This window comes from Hyperolius riggenbachi, chromosome 10, assembly GCF_040937935.1.
Source record: "Hyperolius riggenbachi isolate aHypRig1 chromosome 10, aHypRig1.pri, whole genome shotgun sequence".
Classification (NCBI taxonomy): Eukaryota; Metazoa; Chordata; class Amphibia; order Anura; family Hyperoliidae; genus Hyperolius; species Hyperolius riggenbachi.
Genome location: NC_090655.1, coordinates 130,284,965 through 130,302,229, shown reverse-complemented (window position 1 = coordinate 130,302,229; position 17,265 = coordinate 130,284,965). Strand labels below are relative to the sequence as shown.

The 17,265-nt window shown below is 43.6% G+C and overlaps 1 protein-coding gene across 1 annotated transcript in view; it reads left to right on the top strand.

Moving 5' to 3' along the window:
* The window catches only part of LOC137535002 (neurotrypsin-like), an 83,544-nt gene extending 78,626 nt beyond the window's left edge, over nucleotides 1-4,918 (top strand). The window contains exon 15 of the mRNA XM_068256764.1: nucleotides 3,922-4,918. Within this exon, the coding sequence (XP_068112865.1) occupies nucleotides 3,922-4,232 (311 nt within the window). The 3' untranslated portion in view covers nucleotides 4,233-4,918. The remainder of the gene's footprint in view (nucleotides 1-3,921) is intronic.
* Nucleotides 4,919-17,265: the final 12,347 nt, after the last annotated feature.

The window sequence follows — 17,265 nt, the reverse complement described above, 5'->3', positions numbered from 1 at the left end:
TTGTACTGCGCATGCGCAGTAAGCTCCCGATTATGCGCACGAAGCGAGCACACGCGCAGCCCCAGTATAATCATTTGCGTGATTACACCGAGACCGGCGGCAGGGAATGGAGCATCTGAAGAGGATAACCTTTTTTCACTGTAGTGGTCCTTTAAACAGTAGAGATTTTACAGTTGGAAAATGACAGTTTAAAAAAGACAGTTAGAAAATGGCAGTTGAAATTTGGCAGTTGAAAAATGACAGTTGGACTGCCATTTTCCAACTGTCATTTTTCAACTGCCATTTTCCAACTGTCGTTTTCCAACTGCCATTTTCCAACTGTCATTTTCCAACTGTCGTTTTCCAACTGTCGTTTTCCAACTGCCATTTACCAACTGCCATTTTCCAACTGCCATTTTCCAACTGTCATTTTCCAACTGCCATTTTCCAACTGTCAAATTTTAACTGCCATTTTCCAACTGCCATTTTCCAACTGCCATTTTTCAACTGTCATTTTCCAACTGCCATTTACCAACTGTTATTTTCCAACTGCCATTTTTCAACTGCCATTTTCCAACTGCCATTTTCCAACTGTCAAATTTTAACTGCCATTTTCCAACTGCCATTTTCCAACTGCCATTTTCCAACTGTCATTTTCCAACTGCCATTTTTCAACTGCCATTTTTCAACTGCCATGTTCAAACTGTCATTTTCCAACTGCCGTTTTCCAACTGTCGTTTTCCAACTGTCATTTTCCAACTGCCATTTCCAACTGTCATTTTCCAACTGTCATTTTCCAACTGACATTTTCAACTGTCCTTTTTTCAACTGCCATTTTCCAACTGCCATTTTCTAACCGCTATTTTCTATCTGCCATTTTCCAACTGCCATTTTTCAACTGCCATTTCCCAACTACCATTTTCCAACTGTCATTTTCCAACTGTCATTTTCAACTGTCATTTTCCAACTGCCATTTTCCAACTGCCATTTTCTAACTGCCATTTTCTATCTGCCATTTTCCAACTGCCATTTTTCAACTGCCATTTTTCAACTGCCATTTTCCAACTACCATTTTCCAACTGTCATTTTCCAACTGTCATTTTCCAACTGTCATTTTCCAACTGCCATCTTCCAAATGTAATTTTCCAACTGCCATTTTCCAACTGTGATTTTCCAACTGTGATTTTCCAACTGTCCATCCAACTCCATCGTGAGGAGGTGGACTAGTCCAAAACCTGTTGGTTCTGTCAGCTTTTAAAGCGGACCTAAACTCAAAGCTTCCTCTCTGCTCTAAGGAGATAAGAAATAGCATAATAAATTTAAAGAAAAACATTTCTTTGTTACAACTTACAGAAATCTTACAAAAACCTTGCAGTGTTTACTTTCTGGTGTCCTAGGAGCACAAAAGGGTTAACCTCCTGTGTTTACATATTAGCCCAAACTATGGCACAGAGTGGCACACCTGACAACCCTAATTTACACTTGCTGTTTACTTTCTGATAAGGCCTAATTAGAAGGGCTAATCTCTCTAGACCAGAACTTTGCACCTGTGGTACGCGTACCACCGGTGGTACTTTGCTGTTGGCCAGGTGGTACACTCCAGGTTTGCCTGCCACTTTATTGCCCGCATGCCATTTGTCCTGGTCCTGTCCTGTCTCCACAAAGTTTGGCCCCCCTCCCTCGCTCCTTGCTGTGCAGCTCTGCAGCATACTTCAGACCTCAGATCAGTGGGGAAGAGACTGGCCAACGGTGCACAGTGATGGCGCACATACAGAAAGTGACATCACTGCTCACTTCCTGTATTTGAAGTATACACGCTGTCACCGTGCACTGTTTGCCTAGCTGTCTCTTCACTGCGGCTGGCTTACCGATGATCTGAGGTGTGAACTATATCGCAGGGCAGCACAGCAGGGAGTGAGCAAGGGGGAGCCGAACTTTGTGGTGAGTCACTGCCTAGCTCTCAGCTCTCTGGTGGTGGGACCAGGCTACCTATAATTAAGCAGGGGGGGGGAGGAACTCGTTTACACTTCACACTCGTTTACACTTAATCAGTTGGTATGCGTTGCGTTAGTGTGTGTTGGTACGCGTTAGTATGCATTTTTCCCATAGCAGTGCATTGGGAAAAAGCTTTAAGTTAAAACACGTTAAGTGTGACAGGTGCCATAGGAAAACATGGGCATTACTTTGAAAATCAGTTATCTTTCCGTTATAACTGAGAGCAACTGATAAAGTGTTAAAGGGCGCTAAGGCTATTTATATTGGCAATCTACCTCTAGATTGCCAATACTGACAATATGTAGGCTAGCAATCTAATTGTAGTCTTTTTCCCCACCAATTCCTCCTACTTTTCCCCTCCCAAACGCCTCTTTTTCTTTAAGTGTACCTGTTAGAAAAAAGTGTCCCGGGAGGTACTTACCTCAGGGAAGGGGAGGCCTTTGTATCCTAAAGAGGTTTCCCCCTTCCTCCTCAGCAGATGGGATCCAGCGCTGGGAGCCCCAAAGTTCTCCTCATCGGTGTGTGCGCTTGCGCAGTAGCTGCTCTCCGTTCAGGCTCCAGCAGAAACAGCCAAGCACGATCGCATCCAATCTACTGTGCAGGCACACTGGTGGTACTTGAAAATTTTCAGGCAAGAAAAGTGGTACAATTAGTGAAAAGGTTGAAAAGCCCTGATCTAGTGGACTTGGAGGTATGCTTGGGATCATTATCCTGTTGAAAGGTCCAACGCCTCCTAAGCCTCAGGTTTGTGATGGACTGCATCACATTTTCATCCAATATCTCCTGGTACTGAAGAGAATTCACGGTACCTTGCACACGCTGAGGCTTCCCTGTACCTGAATAATTTTGAACACAACTATATATATATATATATATATATATATATATATATATATATACAGTATATACATATATGGGCACCAGGACTTTACTAGAGGGAGGAGTTGCCTCGCCCCCTTCCTTTTAAGGCACCCTGACTATTAACAGATGTGTGGACTGGTTGGCAAAGTAAAGGCACATGCTTACCATCAGACTACATGTCTAAATGATGAGCTTGTTGACAGCAAACTGTTGTGTTTTGTTCATAGCGAGGAAAGGAACAGCGCTACTTAAAAACAGATTGCATCCTTAAGACTACCTGGTTGAGAGTGCTAACCCCACTAGTGGGATAAAATACACACCCAGCATTCAATTAAAATGCACCTGTCTACCATTGGAGGATGTTGGTTTCCGTAATAGCTTGCATGCAACTTATTAGGTATTCGTCCCTCCCACTGCGAAGAAGTCATCCCCCATGGGAGGGGCCCTCAAACTAACTAATCCTAAATTATGCATATGTATAGCCTGGGTGCGCTACCAAATCAAAATTCTAAATTGCGCAAAGGTGGATCATTTTTTAAGTAGCGCTGTTCCTTTCCTCGCTATGTACAAATGTAAGTAACTTTGGTCAGCTGCTCGCATGTAATAGCATTGCTTATTAATGTTTATGCAGAGCTTCTGTTTGGTTTCAAGGTGCGTTTGTAGTTTCTTGGGGGGGGGGCTCATTCGGAGGCGGCCTGGTGATGCACTGATCCACCTTTGCGCAATGTTGTGTTTTGTTGGAGGTTGTTTTGTGTGTGGGGATTTATTTTTAAGAAAATATAGGTCTTACACCACCAACAGGAAGTTGAATATGAAAAGTGGAATGTAACTAAAAAAAAACTACATACACACAAATTTAGAAGTCATTTTTTCTTTGAATTTTTTAAAAATCGATCTTTTTAAAAACTACAAGTCCAATTTGAAAACATTTTTTTTTACATATTCCCATGGAAACACAGAATCCATGCCATTCGTATCAGTGGGTCGTTCGTAAGTCAGGCGTTTGTAAGTCGGGGACTACCTGTATATACCATGTTTTCAGATCATAAACATGTTTTTTAATCCTGTGTATTTTACCAACTGTAGGATCTTCCTATTCAAAGACACTTCTTCAAGGTGCAGTCCCAATCCTTCCCAAAGAATCCTGTCTTGTGCGTTACAAAGGAAAATTCACAAGTCGCATGATTTGTGCTGGGAATCTCTCTGAAGAAAATCGAGTGGACAGCTGTCAGGGAGACAGTGGAGGACCACTTATGTGTCAAAACACAAGTGGGCAGTGGGTAATTGTAGGGATAACCTCCTGGGGTTACGGATGCGGACGTAAAGGCTACCCTGGAGTCTATACTAAGGTCAGCAGGTTTATCCCTTGGATCAGTAGGGTTACAAAAATGAAGTAAGCAAAAAGAACAATTTATATTCATTGTGATCTGTTCAATCCATGTCACATACTCAGAACTTCATCCTCAGTCTCATCACAGAGCAATACTTGCTCCACAACATGCCTTAAATTTTATTTGTGGGTCCTTTCTCTACGTAGACACAAAACTGTGAAACTTTGCTATGTTGTCTCTTTATTGTGTGAATGTATGCCTTCCATTGTTGCTTTATAGTCGAACAAAACAACCTATGGGCTGTTGTGATGAAAGGACAAGAGGACAAGTTCCCACAGCACTACAGGTCAATGGGCATTTCAAGCGCTAACGAAGCAGTCAGGACAACAGGGGATCTAGAAAAGCTTTATCTTCAACTGTCTGATCTACCAATCTAATGAAAAGTTACAATAGTGAACCAGCTTAAGCCTGTACCTCTCACACAGTATTTACCCAAGGCAAACCTAATCTATACGTATTATGCAGATTAATCACAAATTTCCATCTAGCTCGTCTAGAATGATGTAGAAAAAGGATTATGGTCTTTTTTCCAAGGCTAATTTTCCAGTTTCTTAATGGACAATTGTCATGACGTAATTTATAACCACATTGCTTTCGCATTATATACTTTTCTTCATGCGTATTAGTCTCCTTTGAGACCTAAAGGAGCAGCTGTCACATTAGGAAGTGATGTATTATGCTATTTAACCCTTTTTTGGGGGGTCAGTTTGCATATTTATAGATTTTTTTTATACTGATATATATATATATATATATATATATATATATATATATATATATATAGTAGTATGCAGTGTTAAAATGCTCTAAATATTCATAATTTGTTATGATTATTTGTGTTGTTGATGTTTACATTTTTAATAATGGAACTGAGGAAGAAAACACATGCACAAGTCAGAAGAATCTCTCACTATATAGAGCAGGGGTCCCCAAACTTTTTCGGTCAAGGGCCGGGTCAACATACTTCAGACTGCTGAGGGGTCGGAACATAGATAAAATGATGCTGAAAAACATTAAATTGAATCTAGGTATCAATTCCCCCCAATCAGGCCCTGATTAGAACTCCCGCCAGCAGCCATTGAGTCATGCGGTGCCCGAAGAACGTCTTTGTGCACCAGACAGGGAAGCATACCCAGGTGACAACCTGCCGCCCAGTTGGACAGCAGTGTCACCTGGTGCAGAATTGGATTGGAAACTAGCGAATGACTGCTCACTGGCTTCTACAGTATGTGGATGGGCGGTGCCAGCACTGCTATTCTATATGCGGGCTGCCGATATTCAAATGTGCAGTGGGCCACATCTATAAGTTATACATTTTGTATATGAGGGCCAGTGAAAAAGCCCAGGGGGGGGGGGGGGGGCATTCGGCCCGCGGGCCTTAGTTTGAGGACCACTGATATAAGAGGGTCCATCTTTCAGGCTATAAACCAGGAAAATACATTTTTAGATATGGTGTACAGTTTCTCTGAAGCAGAATGTTGGTGAGCAGAATGTTAGTGTATCAGAACAACAGGCTACAGATTATTTTGGAACACGTTGAAAAAAATACTAGTAGTTTTGTGATCCATGCACCCATATTTAAAACATGTAAAATAAAACAAATACAATATTTTAATAGCACTGAAATCACTTTTAATTTAGACATTCACATTACAGAGAAACAATACGAAGGTTATTTTTTGAAAAAAATGAATGCATCCATTGCATAGCAGCTGGTTGCTGCCAAATGAGAATTTGACCTGAATCACACCTGAGGTTGATGTGCAGCCATATACCAGTTGTTCACAGGTCAGCATTTCTGGAATGGCTACAAAGGCCCAGGTCTTGGCCAACTGCTATCCAAGGCGGTAGCTGGATGTTGAAGAGGGGTTGTTGCATATGGAAAAGGAGCCTGCAACAGGTAGTGCAACACATGCAAGAAGCAAGCTGTTGCTCAAGGGAGCTGTATATGAAATACTTTGAATGCTGGCATTGACAGTCTGTTGAGTAAGATAATAAATTATATCATGCTTGTTTAAAATGTTTTGTCTCCTTAATATGAAAGCAATGTGGTTTAAACATATTGTGATAGCTGTCCTTCAGATCTCATAGTTCTGGACTTTTGGATACCAAGCAAATTAGCCCAGTGTTTTTGCCCCTTCTAGAAGATTTATATAAAAGGTTAAAGCCCCTCTCCAGGATTATTATTACGCTACTCCTTCCTACAATCTTCCACCAATTGCGTACAATAAGTATTACAGTTGACCAAATTCTAAATACCTTTAGGTCATAAAAATGAGGTAAACATGTGACTCCACGTACTCTTGTGTCCCTCCCCCCCTTTTCCCAAACGGCTGTGCTGATTTCTGGAGCAGGGTATAACTAATATGCTGCCCACCACTTCTCTTTCAGTGAAGTTGAGGTGAAATAAACTGATAAAGATAAATAATTGTACCTATCCTCCTACTCCTAAAAATTACCATTTTTTTTAGCTATCCCACAGTTTTCTCTTATATATTTAAACATTTACAAAGAAGATTTAATGTTTTATTGTCTCTGCTCAAGGGAAATCTATTAAGCGTCTCAGAGCTGAAATACATGAACTATTGATTTTTTTATCTATCCTCTGCTCTCAAGCTCTTCTCTGCCCAGAAATAGTTGTATGACTGTAATTCCTTATCAGTAAAGGGTATGCTAAAATCCAATAAGGGTCCGACATGAGAGAAGCTGTCACTTGCATGCCTGAAGATTAACTATTTCAGGCAATGAAAAAAAAAAAAAAAAAAAAAAAAGAAACATCTTGGTTATTAATTTGTTTGGCACAGTACAGGGTTCTTGCTGAGTGTTGGTAGTGGAGCACACTTACCTGTCTGCCAGCACACTTCCCCTGGTGACCTTTCTCCAACCCCACTGACTGCCTGCTTCCCTGTAACCTATCAGCATGTCACGGAGAACAGAAACCCTGGTGGGGATGAAGATAGGACACAGGAGGGAGTGTCCTGGCAGACTGGACTGCTGCTAACACTCAGCATGGGCACAGGGGGAGCTCTAAATATGGGGAGACCTAGAGGACCAGCCAGTTGGACCTGTATTGGGGTAACAGATTCCATAGATTTTTAATAGATTTCGAGCTGAATCTATTAAAAATCTATTTGCAGTGTAATAGATCCCTCTCTGCTCAAATCCATTGAAATGACAGGTGACCATGTTGGGGCATCAATACACTTATCAATTTTCTCGACTGATTTGATCACAATGATTAAATGTGCCTTGAAAATCGATAAGTGTATGGGCACCTTTAGAAATATTGAGGAATTGTGTTATGGCTGGAAGACACCATGTTCTGTCAGATAGGAGGAATCGATTATTTTGTATAGAAGTAATCAGAAAATCAATCAGAAAAATGATTGGAAATCAGATTGGACCTGTTGAAAATAATCTATTCAACCCGTCTGATAGAAAATTGCATGATATATACCAGGCATTTGATATGCACACTACAAAGTAATCAATGTTTGCTTTTAGGGCCCTTTCACACTGGCACGCTGCTACCATGCGGGAGCCACGGTGATCTGCGTCGACTCGGAAGTCATGTTAGTCTTTGGCGACGCATGGTTTTTAAAAAAGTTGTCATCGCGGCACACATGCGCAGAAGCGTATTTTAGTTTCAAATCATTTTTTATGGACAAAAAGTCAGATAATATATGAACAAACAGCAGAAATAACAATACGCTTCCGTGCATTTCCGCATACCTGAAGCAGGAAGTGACCGCAAGTGCGTGTCACTTCCAGCTTGGAAGATTGCCAGACAGGGAACACCATGTACTAACGCGGTGTTCCCTGAAGGCCTGATTTTGGCGGTGCGACATCCTCGCCGCATTGCTACCACCAGTTTGCAGTGTGAAACCGGCCCTAAACTTTGAAACAAATAGAGCCCAACTGAAAGTATAGAGTTTACAGTATTTAACAAAAGTGGGATTTCCTGCTAACTGTCTAGCTAGATTTCAGTTTTTGGGTTAAGAGTTAAATGTAGGACTTTAAAGGACAACTGAAGAGAGAAGAATATGGAGGCTGCTATATATATATATATATATATATATATATATATATATATATATATATATATATATATATATATATATATATATTTATATATATTTATTTTTTTTACAGTACCAGTTGCCTGCTAGCCCTGCTGATCTATTTGGCTGCATTAGTGTCTGAATAACACCAGAAACAAGCATGCAGATAATCTTGTCAGATCTGACAATAATGTCAGAAACACCTGATCTGCTGTATGCTTGTTCAGAGTCTATGGCTAAAAGTATTAGAGGCAGAGGATCAGCAGGACAGCCAGGCAACTGGTATTGCTTAAAAGGTAATAAATATGGCAGCCTCCATATCCCTCTCACTTCAGGTGTCCTTTAACCACCGCGGCGGCAAAGTGGCACCCCCAGGACCGCGTAACGCCGATAGGCGTCGTTAACTGAGGGACTGAAATGCCAGACCCCCTCGATCACCTCCTCAGACCACTGTTTGCACCCAATCACCCCTCTAATCACCTATCAATCACCCCCTGTCACTATCTGTCAACGCTATCCTTTAGATCAGGTCCTAAACTGCCCCCTGGGGGCTCCTGATCACCCCCACACCCTCAGATCCTCCCCAGACCCCCCCCCCCCCCTGTGTACTGTATACATCTATTCTCCCCTGTAATCACCCACTAATCACCCATCAATCACCCCCTGACCTGACAGTGCTACCCATCAGATCAGACCCTAATCTGCCCCTTGCGGCACCCAAACACCCGCCCACACCCTCAGGTCGCCCTCAGACCCCCCCTGATCACCTCCCCAGTGTATTTGTTCTCCCCTCTAATCACCCACTGATCACCCATAAATCACCCCCTGTCACCACCTGTCACTGCTACCCATCATACTCATCAGATCAGACCCTCATCTCCCCCTTGCGGGCACCCAATCCCCCACCCACACCCTCAGATCGCCCTCAGACCCCCCCCCCCCCCCCTCCATCACCTCGCCAGTGCATTGCTTGCATCTATTCTCCCCTCTAATCACATCCTGATCACCTATCAATCACCTCGTCACCCCCTGTCACCACCTGTCACTGCTAACCATCAGATCAGTCCCTAATCTGCCCCTTGCGGGCACCCAAACACCCACCCACACCATCAGATCGCCCTCAGACCCCCTTGATCACCTCCCAAGTGCATTATTTACATCTGTTCTCCCCTCTAATCACCCACTGATCACCCATCAATCACCCCCTGTCACCACCTTTCACTGCTACCCATCATACCCATCAGATCAGACCCTCATCTGCCCCTTGCTGGCACCCAATCACCTGCCCACGCCCTCAGATCGCCCTCAGACCCCCCCCCCCTGATCACCTCGCAAGTGCATTGCTTGCATCTATTCTCCCCTCTAATCACACTCTGATCACCTATCAATCACCCTGTCACCCCCTGTCACCACCTGTCACTGCTACCCATCAGATCAGACCCTAATCTGCCCCTTGCGGGCACCCAAACACCCGCCCACACCCTCAGATTGCCCTCAGACCCCCTTGATCACCTCCCCAGGGCATTATTTACATCTGTTCTCCCCTCTAATCACCCACTGATCACCCATCAATCACCCCTGTCACTGCTAATCACACCCTGATCACCTATCAATCACCCCTTCACCACCTGTCACTGCTACCCATCAGATCGGACCCTAATCTGCCCCTTGCGGGTACCCAATTACCCGCCCACACCCTTAGATTGCCCTCAGACCCCCCCCCCCCCCTGATCACCTCCCCAGTGCATTGCTTGCATCTATTCCCCCCTCTAATCACACCCTGAGACACCCATCAATCACCTCCTGTCACCACCTGTCACCCCCTAGCATACCTACCCATCAGATCACGCCCTAATTTGCCCCGTGTGGGCTTCTGATCACTCGGCCAAACCCTCAGATCCCCCTTAGACCCCCTTCCGATCACCTCCCCAGTGCATGGATTGCATCTATTCTCCCCTCTAATCACCCCCTGAGACACCCATCAATCACCTCCTGTCACCACCTGTCACCCCCTAGCACTCCTATCCATCCGATCAGGCCCTAATCTGCCCCCTGCTGGCTTCTGATCACCCGGCCAAACCCTCACCCGCCCCACCGCAGTGACAGAATTTTTTTTCTGATCACTACTGCTCTCTACGACTTAATTGTGGCTGAGACCAACTGTTATGCCACACAATACGCAACCGCCAATCCAAGAAGCTACCATGCCCAACCTTTTCGGTGGAAACCACTCCAAGTTTCCGAATGTAACATTTTTTTGGGGCCTTCTCCTTAACATGGGTCTAGTCAAAAAGAATGTATTGCGGTCTTATTGGTCTATGCCCATGTTCTCTGCTGCCATGTCCAGGTCACGATTTGAGAATACACCCCAAAACGCATTATACAATTTCTCCTGAGTACGGCGATACGACATGTTTGACACTTTTTTGCAGCCTAGGTGCGCCAAGGGGCCCAAAGTCCTATAAGCACCTTTAGGCTTTACAGGGGTGCTTACAATTTACCACCCCCCAAAATACCAGGACAGTAAACACACCCCACAAATGACCCCATTTAGGAAAGTAGACACCCCAAAGTATTCAGAGAGGGGCATGGTGAGTCTGTGGCAGATTTTTTTTTTTTTTTGTCACAAGTTTGCAGAAATTGAAACTTTTTTTTATTTTATTTTTTTGTCACAAAGTGTCATTTTCCGCTAACTTGTAACAAAAAATAAAATCTTCTATGAACTCACCATGCCTCTCAGTGAATACTTTGGGATGTCTTCTTTCCAAAATGGGGTAATTTGGGGGGTATTTGTACTATCCTAGAATTCTAGTACCTCATGAAACATGACAGGTGCTTAGAAAAGTCAGAGATGCTTCAAAATGGGAAAATTCACTTTTTGCACCATAGTTTGTAAGCGCTATAACTTTTACCCAAACCAATAAATATACACTTATTGGATTTTGGATTTTTTTTATCAAAGACATGTAGCACAATACATTTGGACAAAAATGTATATAGAAATGTTACTTTATTTGAAAAATGTCAGCACAGAAAGTTAAAGAAATCATTGTTTTGACAAAATTCATGTCTTTTTTGATGAATATAATAAAAACTAAAAATCGCAGCAGCAATCAAATAGCACCAAAAGAAAGCTGTATTAGTGACAAGAAAAGGAGGTAAAATTCATTTAGGTGGTAGGTTGTATGACCGAGCCATCAACCGTTAAAGCTGCAGTGGTCTGAATGGAAAAAAAGTGTCTGATCCTTAAGGGGTTTTAAAAATGCAGTCCTTAAGTAGTTAATTATCCCTTCCACCTTTTTGAGATAAGAAAGAGGGATGCTTTAAGACACGCCCTTGCCACACCTTTAACCACGCCCCCACCACAACCCTCGCAATGTATATCACAAAGAATTTAGAATCAAAGTATGTAGTTTCATCACTCAAACCATGCTGGTCCTTTATATCATCATTACTATGTTTTCTTCATTTTAACATTTGAAAATAACAAATATATCACTTTAATTGATGGGCATTAAGTTTAGAGTCAGTTAAATACACTTTTCAGTAGAAAAATACATATATTTACACAGATCTGTACATCAGTCCTGACAGAGGGACAAATAAGGAAGAAAGAGGGACAGATGGATTTGGTTCCCACAGAGGGATTGTCCCTTCGAAAGAGGGACAGTTGGGAGCTTGATGTTAATACTTAAATTTATGGGCTGGAGATAGTTGTGAAGCTGTTTAAAATGACACTAAATAAGTTGTTGTTTTAAGCCTGTAGCCACCTTTTTAGCACATAAAACTTTTTTATTTTTTTACATACATGAATATTTATTGATTGTATAAGGGTCAGTGAAATAAAGCAATAGTTCTTGGTGAGAGTTCTTTTGAATAAAAAGCGGGTACGACATACACAAGTAAAACCTGATAAGTTCCTGCAGTTCATGTCTTTTTTTACATTAACCTGTATTTATATCTCATGTGTACAGATCTGCATAATTGGTGTAAAATATGTTTAGGTTAATGTGAAACTTTTTTTTTTCATATTGTGACATAGTGTTCATGAAAGGAAAAAAAACTCCAATCACCAAGCTTGAAGTCTGCTAAATAAGTGCAATTATGTCATTTTTCTATCACATGGTATCATATTCATGCAATAAATAAATCAAATTCAATAGACGTTTCCAATGTCCTTTATTTAGTTTCTGTGTATTCTTATTATGCCTAGATGATACATTTTCTATTGCTGTTCATTAAAGGGAACCTGAACTGAGTAAAATTATTTCAAATAAACACATGAGGTAACTTCAAACTAACATACATAGTTACCTTGCCATTAGTTCCTCTCAGAAGCTCACCATTTTCTTCTGACAATGATTCCTTCCAGTTCTGACATTTTGTCAGAACTGAAATATATCAGTTGCTGTCAGTTATATGTCGGGTAATGTCCATGTTTCCCTATATCTCAAGTGGGCGATGTTACAGTTTAACAGTGTGCTGACCAGGAAGCTGTTATGGGGTTAATGGCCATTTTCAAAATGGAGGATGGAGAATTCCCTTGATCACAGTCGACAAACAGGACGAGGGAGAGGAGTGTAACGATCGGTGTAACACAAAGAGGTTCTGATTACCGGTGATCTGCAGTATCACCGAGAATACAGATATATACCTGATTATTGATGATCTGCAGTATCACCGATAATCAGATATATCTCTAACCTCTGGACACCTGAGTAATATGAGTGTTTGGTGCAACAGTAATACTTTGAGGAGGGTCTCCGTAAAGGGGATACAAGGCAGTATGGGATACTGCCTGAAGGACAGGCTCCTTCCTCGGCCTGAGGCTCCCAAAGGGGGGGAGTCAGGCTGAGTGAAGGAAGGACCAGAGAGTGAGTGACACCAAGGGTGGAGTGTCACTGACAGATCTGTGAACTATCTCTAAACAGAGGAGATAGTTCTCGAGGTCGGACTAGCCAGGTCGGCAACAGACAGACAGATAAGGTACAAAGACAGAAGGCTGATTCGGTATCCAAGACAGGCAGGGTTTGGCAACGTGATTTCAGATATGCGTGGTACCGAATCAGAAAGCAGAGGGATGGTCAGGAAAGCAGAAGGTCATAACAGATAATATACAATGCCTAGTCTCGGTGTGAGCTTCGTGATCATCAACACCCTGTAACTAGTCTGATGTATAACAGGTTGGCAACACAAGTCCCTAATCTGGGTGTGAGTTCCTTGATCATCAACACCCTGGAACTAGTCTGAAGTATAACAGAGACATAACACAAGTCCCTAATCTGGGTGTGAGGTTCGTGATCATCAACACCCTGGAACTAGTCTGAAGTATAACAGAGATATAACACAAGTCCCTATCTGGGTGTGAGGTCCGTGATCATCAACACCCTGGAACTAGTCTGAAGTATAACAGGGATATAACACAAGTACCTAATCTGGGTGTGAGGTCCGTGATCATCAACACCCTGGAACTAGTCTGAAGTATAACAGAGATATAACACAGAATCTGACAAAAGGTCTGAGTGCTTCCACATAGTGATCGCAATGGCAGACAACCAGAGAATGACCAGCACCCAGTATATATAGCAAAGCGCTCTCCAGCGCCTCCCCTAAGTGCTGGACCAATGGGAACTGGTTGAATCGTCAGCTGACCGGCTTGGTCAGCTGACTCCCTTCTGGCTGTCATAAAAGTTCTGCCTCTCTGCGTGCGCGCGCGTCTTTCTGAACCTGTGTGGACTATCAGTCCCAGCCACACCAGACATGTGTTGCAAATCACCTGCCGTGCTGGACGCGGAATCCGCCGCACCGCTATCACGGCATGCGGCGGTTCCTCCGCATTCGGCCATCTTACTGGATGTAGGCCTATGCGTGCAAACCGCCGCGTTGGATGCGGAATCAGCCGCCCCATTCTGAGTACACGCGGCGGCTTTTCCACGTTTCCTCACAGTACCCCCCCCCCCCCTGAGGAGTGGACTCCGGACAGCTCCCACCCGGTTTCTCAGGATGTAGGGCGTGGAATTCCTTCTTTAATTCATCCGCATGCATGCGGCAATCAGGTACCCATGTTCTTTCCTCAATACCATAACCCTTTCAGTGAACCAAATACTGTACTGAGTTCTGTACAATGCGTGAATCTAAAATCTTTTCCACTTCATACTCAGGTTGGTCATCCACCATCACAGGGGGAGGAGGAGTGGAACCAACATGCACTGCTGGCTTAAGCAGGGATACATGGAACGATCATACACCACGCATGCTGGCAGGGAGATCAATGGCATAAGTAACATTGTTGATTTTCCTGGTTACTGGGAAAGGGCCCACAAATCTGGGTCCTACCTTGGGCGAAGGCTGTTTTAAATTCAAATGACGATTGGACACCCAGACCAAGTCTCCTGGGCGGAACTTCCACTCAATGGAACGTTTCTTGTCAGCTTGACCTTTCTGACTCTGAAAGGCCTTCTCTAAATTCTTTTTCACGTTCCCCCAAATGTTCTTAAAGTGAACCTAAAGCCTGTTAAAAAAAATGAGATTAACTCACCTGGGGCTTCCCTCAGCCCCCTGCAGCTGATCGGTGCCCTCGCAGCTCCGCTCCGATGCCTCTGGACCTGCCGGCGACAACTTCCGGTTTCGCCGTCACCGGCCGACAGGCATGGGAACGTGAGTGATTGTTCGCGTTCCCAGCCTGTATATCGCCCCCTATGCTGCTATTGTGGGCAGGAGGTCGCAATAGCAGCATAGGGGGCGATATACAGGCTGGGAACGCGAACAATCACTCTCATTCCCATGCCTGTCGGCCAAACCGGAAGTGTTCGCCGGCGGGTCCAGAAGCATTGGACCGGAGCTGCGAGGGCACCGATCGGCTGAAGTGGGCTGAGGGAAGCCCCAGGTGAGTTAATCTCATTTTTTTTAACAGGCTTTAGGTTCACTTTAAATGATTTTTGCCAAGCCTCCAAATCTGGAAACGGAGTGGAAGCTACTGGCAGTGGGGAAAATTTAGGCAACTTTCCAGTTACCACCTGAAATGGAGAGAATCCAGAGAAAGAGCTCTTTAAATTATTGTGTGCAAATTCTGCAAATGGCAAGAACTTGACCCAATCATTTTGCGCATCCGCAACATAACACCTGAGAAATTGTTCCAGTGACTGATTAATTCTCTCGGTCTGACCATTTGTCTGTGGGTGGTAGCCCGATGAAAATGACAGTTCCATGCCCAATTGATGACAAAATGTCCTCCAAAATTTAGAGACAAATTGGACTCCCCGATCAGACACTACATTTTCCGGGATGCCGTGTAGCCGGAAAATGTGCATGATGAAAAGATCGGCCAATTCCTGGGCCGAGGGGAGTCCTTTCAAGGGCACGAAATGGGCCATTTTGCTGAATCTGTCGACTACCACCCAAATGACCGACATGCCTTCAGACCTCCGGAGCTCACCCACAAAATCCATGGATAAGTGGGTCCATGGTTCACTCGGGGTGGGCAAAGGCTGCAATGTTCCCACAGGTGCCAGCCGGGAGGGTTTGCTTTTCGCACACACTGCACATTCTCTCACATACTCCTAGCAGTCAGTTGCCAATGAAGGCCACCAAGCACACCTAGCAACAAGGTCCTGTGTTCTGGATGCCCCAGGGTGTCCAGCATTTTTGTGGGAAGGGAACATCTGCAATATCTGGAGACGAAACGGCAATGGTACAAACATGACCCCTTCAGGTTTTCCCTCAGGAACATCCTGCTGGAAGGGACTTAAAGTCTCCATCCAGTTCTTCCAGGTCTCTGTGGCTGCCAATACCACTTTCTGTGGGATAATAGTCTCTGGGTCTGAGGGCTGCGCTGTCTCTGGCTCAAAGCATCTGGATAAAGCATCTGCTTTAATGTTTTTACTACCCGGAGTATACGTAATTACAAATCTGAATCTCGAGAAAAATAGTGACCATCGAGCCTGACGGGGACTCAATCTCTTAGCCCCCTCAATGTATTCCAAATTTTTGTGATCAGTGTAAACTGTAATCGTATGTTCTGCTCCTTCTAGCCAATGATGCCATTCTTCAAAGGCCAATTTAATAGCTAGGATCTCCCTGTTGCCTATATCGTAGTTTTTCTCCGCTGGTGAAAACCTACGAGAAAAATAGGCACACGGGTGTAATCTTCCCTGCAACCCAGATCGTTGAGACAGCACAGCCCCTACCCCAACCTCTGAGGCATCCACCTCTACAATAAAGGGATAGGATGTGTCGACGTGTCTCAAGATGGGTGCAGAACAAAACAGCTCTTTCAGAGTGGACAAAGCAGCCAAAGCTTCGGGGGACCAGTGGTTGGTATCTGCCCCTTTCTTTTTTTTTTTAACTTTGTTTTTATTTCCATGAAAAAGTCAGAGAAACAAGGATGTACATTTGCATATGATAGTATCAAATAAAAGTGTATATTCCAGAGTAAGTACATTCGCGCTCAGAACAGGGCAGTTATTTAAGAATGTACGGTTATCTCAAAGTAATGCAACTGACATTTCCATGGGTTTTACCCCCTATATATATCTATATAATACTATATGACAAAAAAACCAAAATGAACAAAGAGTTAGACATATATATATTCCCTCTTAACTTATCCCTCCCACCCCTTCCCCAAAAACCGCTCAGCCCTGGATCTCCCCTTACTGACTCCGGTCATATCGGAGTCAAGGGGACCCAGGGCTTCCCATCACAGCCACTTCTTCACTTTGCAAGTATTAGATATATAGAGTTTAGGTCTAGATTGCACTTTACACATAAAGGGCGAGGACATGTGTGTTCAATTCTAGGGACCCCGCAATTTTCCCCCTCAGATACCATGTCGTATAAGTAAAAGGTCTCATTATTAACTTTATTTCTGCCTTGGGAGCATATTGAGTGATGAATGGTCTCCAGAGTTTAAAGAATGCTTTGGTGTTGACCTTTTTAGCTTGTTCTGCATTGAACTTGGCAATATATAGTAGTTTGCG